General features: G+C 40.6%; 2 protein-coding genes across 2 annotated transcripts in view; one reads left to right on the top strand and one right to left on the bottom strand.

Annotated features, from left to right (window-relative positions):
- Positions 1-4,715, bottom strand: part of LOC109468339 — a 34,723-nt gene extending 30,008 nt beyond the window's left edge. The window contains 2 exon segments of the mRNA XM_019766588.1: positions 4,098-4,168; positions 4,659-4,715. Of these exon segments, the coding sequence (XP_019622147.1) occupies positions 4,098-4,168; positions 4,659-4,715 (128 nt within the window).
- Positions 4,716-7,174: 2,459 nt separating this feature from the next.
- On the top strand, positions 7,175-10,519 carry LOC109468338 (neuronal acetylcholine receptor subunit alpha-10-like). The gene is made up of 5 exons (XM_019766587.1): positions 7,175-7,303; positions 7,630-7,674; positions 8,094-8,203; positions 8,772-9,304; positions 10,015-10,519. Exons 1-5 carry the CDS (start codon positions 7,208-7,210, stop codon positions 10,425-10,427), a joined length of 1,197 nt encoding a protein of 398 aa, XP_019622146.1. The 5' UTR covers positions 7,175-7,207; the 3' UTR covers positions 10,428-10,519.
- The last annotated feature ends 1,332 nt before the right edge of the window (positions 10,520-11,851 follow it).

Below are 11,851 nucleotides of genomic sequence, written 5' to 3'. Positions count from 1 at the left end.
TCTGGCCGGATCTTCTCTGGTATACTATCCCTTTATTTCGGCCAATTTCTACTATTTTTCCAGCGATCCGCGGTGCCTGATAGAGGCAAGTCAAGAACCTGGGAGAAGCGGCAGAAGCAGTTTCACGCTGAGTATGGTTCAGGAGTAGGGACAACAACTAGAGGAACCACAACGAGTGACGACTGACCATCGTCACTGCCCCGCCACCCAGAAAGGGTCTCGACGGACTGTCAGCCTTCCTAAACCCAGAACAAATGCCTAGAAAAAGAGATTTTTGTACAGGATGGCTAGTGCCTGGAACGAGATGAAGTTGTAATGATGTATTGATGTATAGAACCCTTGTATTAATGTATATAGACGCTGTGTGTTAGTATTATGTTTGATATTTTCTCTGTGTGTCGTATGTGGGTACATGTCAGAATGGACCACAGGAAGAATAGCTACAGTTTGTACGCTACAATGAATGAATGAATGAATGAATGAATGAATGAATGAATGAATGAATGAATGAATGAATGAATGAATGAATGAATGAATGAATGAATGAATGAATGAATGAATGAATGAATGAATGAATGAATGAATGAATGAATGAATGAATGAATGAATGAATGAATGAATGATGCTTTATTTCCGTGTCGTGCGCTATCCCGCGCCCAGCCCGTGTGGGCTTATACGACACCGATTCAATAAATTATACATAAACAAAAGACGATCAAAGGTACAGATAACAGAATCCAAACAAAATATGAACGCAAATAAAGGTAGGCTATATACAATAATGGTGAACAAATAAGTGAACTCATAGCAGATCGTAAATACAAATAAACAAATCTGTACATAATGAACAAAGAGTTCATAAAATAAATACAGGTACATAAGTTAAATCAAACATAATAAGAGAAAACAAACGTGCAGAAGTAACAAAAAGTGATAACTGTTGATGTATTATGAATACAGGTATTTTCTTCTTTTCCCCCACGCTCGATAAATGAAAGTTGCTAGGTCAGATACACCCTCGTTAAAGAGCCACTTAATTCTATTTTCATCTCTTTCCCATATGATGTCAGGTGATTTTGTATAAATGTGGATCCGAATGAAGTCAAAGTCAAAGATGAGAGGGGACGAAAACCCCGAGAATGGGTGGACGTCTACTGACGAGTCAAAGCAGCTAAGCTGTACCAAGTTAAGCGCTAAATTTTCTCCATTCTGCTTGAATAATTCTTAACGATGATCCTTCCGACTTAAAATGAAGCTAAAATGCCTACCTTTTACACGCAGTGCACAGGTAAGAATGATACAGCAGGTGAACCAGAAGAAAACACCTGGCCGTAAAGTCATCCTCCCGACCGGCGTATCCTTCAACAGTCGGCGGGGAAAAGGCGCGAGGGGTCCCGATAGAAATATGCCTCCGGTCCGGTAAACGTTTTACGGGCTATTCAACTTCTTTTCTGATATGGAGCCGTAAATTCAATCAACAACGAAAAAAAATTATATCTGACAATAATCAACAAAGACAGATACAGATGTCGCATATGCAATGCGCGTCTTTACAAGGCATCCAAAAATACCAGTCTGATCAAATATTATGTCGTTATGATATGATATGGAAAGGTAGGGCGAAACCAATGACAAATGAGGGGTGCATTATCTGAAGAAAAAAAAAACTAAAACACTTTTTTTGTAACTGCATTAACTTTATACCACCAGTTATCATTTATTAACATGTATACAGACTGTATATATGTTACAACGTTTTGCTGAAAGTGATAGGTTTTTGATATTATATCAGAAAAATATTTACTTTAAAATGAGATGTGTTCTAAGTTGAAGAATGATTAATTTACCTAAGTACATGTTGAGAGGCGTTTGAAGGCTAGGCGGCTTTTCAATCGTTTTATTCCCAAGTGTCATAAGGCCCTACCATTTCTTATTTTCGCTTGACGAGAGCATTCTAATAGCCTTTACCAGGTTTCAGAATCGGCTGGGAAGAGTAGAAAGTGGCCAAATAGACAGGTAACATGTCAGAGGAGTTGGATCGCAAAAGTTTACGGGCCGCTAACCGTTTCCTTCGGCAGCCAGAAGCCCTTCGCCCGCAGACCTAAATTACCGCTGCGATGGAGTTGAGCCCGTGGGGAATATTCGGCCCTGCAACGTTTGTAGGGCCAGCCAAACTCCCCCCGTAGCGGTAATTTAGACCAGCGGGCGAAGGGCTCTTGCGGCCCGGAAAACGAGTTTGGCTTCCAGGGTACCAAAGCAGTGGCTTAAGAGCGGCAAGCTGTAGCAGCCCAACTCTCAATTTCTAATCTTTCAGCCGCCTCTGACGCCTGCTAGAGGCTATAGGAAGGCTCTCGCCAAGTGGAAGTAAGTAATGGAGGGACATTAAGTCGCTTGGGAATAACACAATAGCCATTTTTTCTGGAGAATGTTAAGAATTAAGACAAAACGGCAAAAATGTAGCACTATAGAGCTACATCTAAGACTATGAAATGAAGTTGGAAACTTCCTCTCACAAGATAGCTTAAAAGCAACAGGTTTGACTGCAATTATAGATATCACAATATAACTGTTAATGAAATATTAATGCATATTACCATGCTAGAATAAACATATATAGTACTCATACACGCGTACGTACACGTGTGTATACATTTCGTTTGTATACGGCGTAAACGATATCAAACAAAATACTCTTAAGAAGATGAAAAAATTGTATGCATAACATATTGAATTTTAGTGAAGTAAGTTATCATGTAGCTGAATATCATACTTCCCCCTAAACAGGTACAGAGTGGTTGATGTTAGACTGACATAAGTAACTCACTTGTTCATTAAATAGAACAGCCTAAACTCAGAACTGTGTGACGCCCTCTGGGCTCCCGCGTTGCCCTTAGCAACGGCTGTTCTAGTTAATGGACAAGTGAGTCATATGTGTCGGTGTAGATATGACAGATATGATTATGAAACATCACATTAAGGCACTAGACTAAGTACGTTCCTAACGGAGAAATAAAGTGAATTTGATATTGACCTTTGTCTTACCAAGACCTACCCACATACCCAAATTCATCACAATCCATCGAGGAATTTCTACATAAGCATCGTGCAAAATACCTGGTTGCCCAGTTGCCCCGGGCAACCAAATTTTAACTGGGGTAACCTATTTTTGAACCTAGATAGCCCAGTGTGCTACCTAAATTTTAAGAATGCCCCCCACCCCCCAAATCATGCCCACTTGGCTTGCACCACTGTATCCGACAGATGCTTTTTAATTTTAGGTATTAATGGCTATTACTAGTATCAGTTAACTAAAGGCTGTTAGAAATATTGTCAAAGGCTTATGTATGTAACATTTCTTAATTTGAGAAAGTAGTAACTTATAGGTGGGGCAACCTAAAATTTTGATGGGCAACCTAATTTTTGCCGTAGTTAAAAAAACTATTTTAAATTAAAAACATAATTTTTAATTAAAAACCTATTAATTTTTAATTAATTTAGGCAACCTAATTTTTGCCTGATTCAAAAAAGTATTTTGTTACACTGCATAATTTATAAGGCACAAATATTTACTGGAACAAATAGGTTATTACCTGTAACATACCAGGCGAGGGAATGGCACAAATGTAAATGGACTATAATTGCTATAATCTTCGCAGAAAGTAGGTAGTTTTTCCCGGAACTATGATTTGCAGTTGACCTCCCTGTCATATACGACTGTGAGAGAACATTCGTAGGACATTCGTGGCCATGTCGTGCAAAGGTCTTGTGGGAATGACACAAATGTAAATAGACGATAATTGCTACAATCTTCGCAGAACGTAGGTAGTCTTTCCCGGAACTATGTTTTGCACTTGACCTCCCTGTCATATACGTCTATCTACGGATTGAGAACATTCTTAGGATAGTCGTGGTCATGTCGTGAAAAGGTCTTGTGGGAATGACACAAATGTAAATAGACGATAATTGCTATAATCTTCGCAGAACGTAGGTAGTCTTTCCCGGAACTATGATTCGCAGTCGAACGCCCTGTCATTTACGTCTGTGAATTGAGAAAACATTCTTAGGACATTCGTGGTCATGTCGTGCAAAGGTCTTGTGGGAATGACACAAATGTAAATAGACGATAATTGCTATAATCTTCGCAGAACGTAGGTAGTTTTTCCCGGAACTATGTTTTGCAGTTGACCCACCTGTCTTATAGGTCTATATACGGATTGAGAAAACAGTCTTAGGATAGTCGTGGCCATGTCGTATATATACTGTCGGTTTGGTCTATTCTGCCATTGCGTCACCGAAAATTAGGGGTCGTGTGGCGTAGCACCAGAGTACTCGACTCGGAACCCAGAGGTCCCGGGTTCGAGTCCTGACATGCCACCGATCAGTGCCCTTTACACTTTACACTTCACACTTGACTCAAGTGCAAATGAGTATTGTCCTGTTTCGTATTTGTCGTCTGCGTTGGTGACGGTATAAACTAAGTTGATATAACTTGAGTGTGCTGTCACCATGTCCATTCATAAAATGTTGGAATAAAAAAAAAGAAAATTAGGCGACAAAGATCGTGGGCCTGATAGTGTGAAAGGGCGGGGTATGGCACAATTTACGCCAATGCAAAACGCCAAAAGATATAGGTGCAGCGACCGCAGGCAAATTACTACATTGTGAGACAGTAGCCGGTTTTTCCACTGCATGGCAACAGTTTGGACACGCGCCATAGTGTCGCGAACATTACAGCTCCAACCCCTGACGCCTGTCTTCGGTATGTTGCTCTATTAATTCTGCCTGTTCTTCTGTGAATGAGTTCATAAGGTTGACAAGACGTGTATAAGACGTTTCCTTACTCAACAAGCAGTGGGTTTCATATTTGAAGTTTCGGTGACCGTCTGTCACATTTTTCGGGGCAACAACTGACAGGTTCTGATTCGTACTACAGCTAGGGTAGGGTCAAAACCTGTGTTTTCGGTATGTTGCACTATTAATCGTGTCTGTTCATTCGTGAAGAAGTTCATATGGTTGACAAGACGATTTATAAGAACGTTCTTTATTCAAGAACCAGTGGGTTTTCAGCTTTGAAGTTTCGGTGACCGTCTGTCATATTTTTCGGGGCAACAACTGACTGATTCTGATTCGTACTACAGCTAGGGTCACCGAAACGTCGGGTGTGAAAATCCTACTAGTTGCTGAATAACACAACCTTCTTATACCGTACTCGCTGTTATATTTGTCAGTAGAATTTACTTGATTCATGCATTTCGGTGACCGTCTGTCACATTTTTTGGGACAACAACTGACTGATTCTGATTCGTACGTACAGCTAGGGTAGGGTCACCGAAACGTCGTATGTGAAAACCTACTTGTTGCTGAATTCACAACGTTCTTATACCGTAGTCGTTCTTATAATGGTCAGTAGAATTGACTAGATTTTAGGCATAACTGTTAAAACGGTCGGAGAATGCTACAGTTTGTATATTGTACTTAAAATGTATTCTAGGGCTAAGCATTGATAGAAGGTCACATAATTTTGGCATATTTTACGTTACAAGGACGCCCAACAAGATATGAAACGTAGCGTAGTGCTAGAAGATATTGATTGTATAAAACGTTTTGGATACCTACAAGAGTACAACTACTTGTATGCCATATTTCGTACAGCTAACAGGTATATGTATATCTAGGTTAAATGTAATTTTTATGTAACACATTTTATTCGTGTTATGTAAACATTTTACCTCAGGAGTAAAACAAGGATGTGTATTCTTTGTTCTTAGTATATCTCACGAAGTACTTCATCAGTATATATTTACCTAATGACAAAAACCTTGTATGTTCACAGGTATCTTGGTGCAAAAGTACAGGAGTTAGCAGAGGACTAGTGACACATATAAAAGGACAACAAGCTTAGAATCCCGCCGTATGCTGACCCAAATTTTCCTCAATTATTTCCACATTTTCCTCATTTCAAGTATCAAAACGAGCAATGTCAGCCATCATTTTTGTACTCCTAACCCTGGCTCTAGTACATGAAAGCGGTAAGTAAAATGTATATCTTTATAAGTCAGTAGATAATAGTCATTATAGGAGGTTCTGTTTCTTCTCAAGCTAAAAGGTTATGCGGCCTCGGCCCTTTCATTATACAAAGTGTTAGCCTCCCTACCCTCGGGCGAGTCCTATCAAGACAACTAAATCTTCTGGTTACGGGTCAACGACCTACTTAAAGGTCCACCAACCCTAGCCTGTGTTACAAAATCTCTCGCTGTCAGGGGCTGACCAATAGAAGAGCTGCTATGATGTAGTCAGGCTAAAACCACCCTGAGTACTTTTATAGTTGTATTTATAGTTCTGTATGTAAGCTTATCATTATTGTAAATGAAATATTAAGTACCTCCAGTTGTAAAAGGGCAACATAGCTATAGCCTTGGACCAATTTAGGGCAAGGACATCATATACATACCGTCCATATATAGTGTAATTATGTTTACCTTCGCATAAGGAAAACATATTGTTGTTGCTCTGTTTCTTATTCTTCTTCTTCTCCAAACAAATGAGGTCAATGGCCTCAACCAGACGTCTATCAAAATGGTACTAGTGTTGGGTTACATCATGTTGCAATTTTATAACAGGAGGGATTTAGACTCCTGTCTGACCATGTATATAAATGTGTTTGAGTAAGAATTATAAGAGACCATAAACGTACATAGACTTAAAACTACATCCAGTTGTAAAAGGGCAACATTAAAAGTACATCCAGTTGTAAAAGGGCAACATTAAAAGTTGTAAAGGGGCAACTTTAAAAGTACACCCTTTAAAGGTACATCCAGTTGTAAAAGGGCAACATTAAAAGTTGTAAAGGGGCAACTTTAAAAGTACATCCTTTAAAAGTACATCCAGTTGTAAAAGGGCAACTTTAAAAGTACATCCAGTTGTAAAAGGGCAACATTAAAAGTTGTAAAAGGGCAACTTTAAAAGTACATCCAGGTGTAAAAGGGCAACATTAAAAGTTGAAAAAAATGGCAACTTTAAAAGTACACCCAGTTGTAAAAGGGCAACTTTAAAAGTACATCCAGTTGTAAAAGGGCAACATAGCCTTGGACAAAGTTAGGGCAAGGGCATCATGTACATACCGTTCATAGATAGTCTAATTTTTTCAATACAATCTGCCTTATGTACAGTTGCGGCGCTGTCAGAAGGTGACCTGTTTACCACGTTGATGACTGGTTACAACAAGGACAGTCGGCCAGTGCGGAACCATTCAAAACCTATCACAGTCTCTTTGGACATTACTTTGGCACAGATCATTAAAGTGGTGAGTTACTTAATATCAATATCAAAACAGATTTCAGAGTGATTTCAATATCAAAACAGATTTAGGTGACTAAATGTTATAAACTTCAGAGAGTCAAGTCTAAAGATATGCTTTGATATGATGCCATGATTATGTAAATGTGATGACGTATACAATCTCAAATTTAGCTGGTAACCTCCTAGTGTAACCATCCAACATGGCGGATGACAAATACGTCATAGTCACGTGATTGCAAACACATAACGCATTGTAGCTTGATGGTAAAAGCAAAACAATGAATGTAGATTTAATCTAATCGCTATGTCCTCATTTTCTTCTTTTGGCAGGATGTCAAAGAGCAGGTTTTGACCACTAATTTGTGGCTTCGAAAAGTGAGTTACTCGTTTCTTTTTTTTATTGGAGGGGGAATAGAACTTACATTCAATAACTTTTTTAATGGATCACAACTCTATTAATGTTTATCGAAGGAAACATTGCTTTTGCTACGTTTCTTATTCTTCTTCTCCAAACAGTGACCTCTGACCTGACTGAACCAGACTGTCTCTCACTATCATGGTAACTGGTGTTAGGTTACATAATGTTGCAATTTTATAGTAGGAGGGATTTAGACTCTTGTCACCATATATATATATATATATATATATATATGTATGTGTTTGAGTAAGAATTAACAGAGCAGACCATATGCGAAGGTAAACATTATGCATTTGCTTTGCAAATGTTACTTTTCTATTTCAAGATGCTTTTGTTGTTATGAAGTATGTAATGTTTTGGCCCTTTTTTACTCCAGCGATGGAGGGATGAATTCCTGACTTGGAATTCCTCGGAATATGGAAATATCAAAACTGCCATCTTCAAGAGCGACCTCATATGGCGTCCTGATGTTGTCCTCTACAACAGGTAAAATATGAGTATTAGTAATTGCTGTTATTTTTTTTATCCCGCATAGAAAGTAACAAAAATATTTTCTTCAATCAACGTCAGAGGATTGCCCAGGCAACCCATTTTTGGCTACACCTCAGGGGGGGTCCTAATACTTAGCATATAAAACCATAGCAGCCCGGACCAGATAGGGAAGGGGCTATTAATTTTCAGCAGCAGTTATTATGTTATTCAGAAGTTTATTATTATGTTTACCGGAGGAAACGTACTGTCTTTGCTGTTTCCTCTTCTTCTTCAAACCAATAAGGTCAATAACCTGAACCAGACGTCTGTTACCATGGTAACTGGTGTTGGGTTACATCATGTTGCAATCTTATAGCAGGAGGGATTTAGACTCCTGTCACCATATATATGAATGTGTTTGAGTAAGAATTAACAGAACAGATCATCATGCAATTGCTTTGCAAATGTTACGTCTCAAGTGTTCTGAATTATTTTCTATCAAGAATATGGTTTTTATACGTATATAATACGTTATTACAGTACTGCACAACAATAATACATGTGCGGTGTCCAAACTCTACAGGATTCACGAAGAGGGTTGGTCAGAAACTCCGGACACCAATGCTCGCGTCAGCAGCACAGGTGACGTCACATGGGGGCACCCGGCCACCATCCTGAGTTCTTGCGTCATGGACATCTCACACTTCCCTTACGACGTACAGAGATGTCCTATGAAGTTCGGCTCTTGGACGTACAACGGTCGTCAACTGAACCTGGTCAATTACACAACCAAGGGGGACACTGACAACTTCGTCAGGAATGGGGAGTGGACGCTGATATCGTTCGGGTTAGAAAGAAACGAAGTGGTTTACAGTAGTGGGACGTACCCGGACGTCACCTACATGATTGTCATTCGTAGGAGGAGTCTCTACTACACCTACTACGTCATCGCGCCCGGAGTGTTGCTGAGCCTCTTGGCTCTCTTGGGGTTTCTGCTGCCACCGGATTCCGGGGAAAAACTGTCTCTCAGCATCACTCTGCTGTTGGCGTTGATGGTGTTCATGCAACTGGTGACGGAAAGGTTGCCGCCACTTTCAACAAGCATTCCGGCTATAGGTAGGTAAACATGCCGTTCGGAAGTATTGTTTTGTGTGGCTAAGCAGTTGGTTTGTGTGTATGTTTATCCTGAAAGATAAGCAGATAGCACGCGGGTGGGGCTGGTTGACAGGCAGAATGACAGGTCAACAGGTGAGACACAAGAAATAGGGTGAATGAGAAGATTTCAGAATCAGGTCGGGAGCCCCAACGTTTAACCTCGCTTTCGTGTAGATTACGCGAAATCACGTTAGACTGTACTCTCGCGGGAGCACATTTTCAAAATGGCCGCGGGAAACTGGAAAGGCGTCTATTAGTGGTAGACGTGGGGGGAATTCAGGAGGCCGAGGATTGTATACTTGATTCCTGAAGTCTGAAATGTCCTATTTCTTATTTTCCTTGCCTTACATTCCATTCAAACGTTTTGAAAACGTTCCTAGGTAGCATTTCGATAGTCTCTACCAGACTAACTACGCTGGCTATATATAGGAGAATAGTTGCCACAGGGGAGTTTGGCCGCCTTGTAGGTTTGACAGACCGCGCAGTTCGAAGGGAAAGAAACAACCCCACCGCGGCCGGACTCCCTTGGCCAATTTTACTCTCTTTTTTGCCGAATTCTACGATCCGTATTCCCGTAGAAAGGTCTGGTGGAGGCTAGCATTTCGAGCCCTAGCTGACCTAGAAGATTTTACATGGCACGCATCCTTTGATCTATTAACTGTCGTCTTTAGGGACTTTCTTCGGAGCTATCATCCTCCTGGTGACCTTCTCATCGGGTTTGACCATCTTCATCTTGTCTGTGCACTTCCGCGGCCCCCACATCCGCCCCGTACCGACCTGGCTCCGCAAAATCTTCTTCCTCGGCCCCCCAAGAGTGAGGACGACCGTCATCAAGTACGTGAAACAACCTGAGTCCTCGGGGGGAGCAGAGTCTACTACCCAGGGTAGCGACAACCAACGCTCCGCTTTGGGTAGAATCAACAAAGTCATCAGCCAGTTCAGGGAGGACGAAGAGGTGAAGAGTTACAAGCGAGGTTTGGAAAAGGAGTGGAAGATACTAGCCTATAGGATGGATCGATGCCTGTTTGTTGGTTTTTTAATTGCGTTGATGATTGCAATTGGGGTAACAATTGGGACGGCCTAGAAACTGGGACAATGGTGGGGTCGCGCCGGGGGCATAACGACAGCGCGTTCGGTTGGGAACCAAGAGGTCGCGAGTTCGAATCCTGTCATGCCACCGAGCGTGTGCCTTTGGAAAAAAGCACTTTACTGGAAAAAAACAACAAAAACTGGAACACACTTACCTACAAATGTACTTATCATCGCTAGTACTGTTCGTATCGCCTATCCAATTCCATGCAGTCAGGCACAAGATAGCACTGCATGAAAAGTAAACATATGTTAATGACGATACACACCCAGTTAAGTCCAGTCAGTATTTAATACAATTGGCAAAGTTTTGCTAAGGATTTAGTAACGAAAACAATGTAACGTTCTACTTCTCTTTCAAAACGTCGTATAACTTCATCGACGTAGACATATGTGTGTGTGTTAATGTTATTTCATCTGTAACGTTGGAAATTAAGGTCTTACTTTTTTTTACAAAATAAAATAATTGGTGAGATAGTGGGTCAATAGTGTGTGGGAGGGATTTAAGCATTTATTAGCACATTTTAAATGTAAAGTAATAGCCCATAAGTGTTTTTTTAAGTGTTTATGTGCTGTTTGGGTGTCAACTACTGTCTATCCTATGGGCACAAAAGTATGCCACACTGTTCTGGGCCTCAATGTGTATGCAAATTTTGCCTGGAGACCACATTGTTTATAAAATAGGGCATAATTAGGACCCAGTTATTCAACCATATACCTCAATTATCTAGGATGACCAAAGGGTAACTTTTTAACAAGGGACGCGTTTTTTTTTGCTTTAGTGGTATATTTAGTGTTAACTTTGCACAATCTTCTTAATCTTATTACTACTGGCACAAAACCCTCTCGGGTATAACGTCCAGGGGAGATCTTGGTGCACGGCTAAGTACGGCCGGTGGTGGAAGTGCTCATAACAAAGTGAAAAATTCTGTACAAGGTGCCAAAAATAAAGGAAAAAGAAAAAGTGGTGGCCGTCTTAGCATGATGTATATTTTACTCAGGTATGGGGTGGCCCATATACAGTGATGCATACCTAAACCCAATTTTAGGTTCAGGTCCGGATTCAAGTCCAGAGGTTTAGGTTCAGTTCCGGACTTGTAAGTCCGGACCTAAACCCATGGCATATACAAAATTGCATGTTGGCAACCTTGCAATGTTGTCTGGGTGAAACTTTGGCCACATAACATGGAGGCCGGTACTTGACGATGCCCGATGGCAATGTTTTCTTCATTTTGCAGCAAAGATTTTGCAATCTACGGAAGGTTTGAGGTGGTTTGGAAAGAAAAGGGGTATGTGAAATGGTCTTTTATGGTAATAAGTCTGGACTCGGTTCTTGACTTTTAGGTTTTTTTGGACTTGAACCTAAACATTCTTACAAGTCCGAATCCAAGTCCAGTGAACCGGTATGCATCACTACGG

The sequence above is a fragment of the Branchiostoma belcheri genome, unplaced genomic scaffold (genome assembly GCF_001625305.1).
Source record: "Branchiostoma belcheri isolate BF01 breed outbred unplaced genomic scaffold, Haploidv18h27 scaffold2, whole genome shotgun sequence".
Taxonomy (NCBI): Eukaryota; Metazoa; Chordata; class Leptocardii; order Amphioxiformes; family Branchiostomatidae; genus Branchiostoma; species Branchiostoma belcheri.
This window is presented reverse-complemented; position numbering and strand designations above follow the sequence as displayed.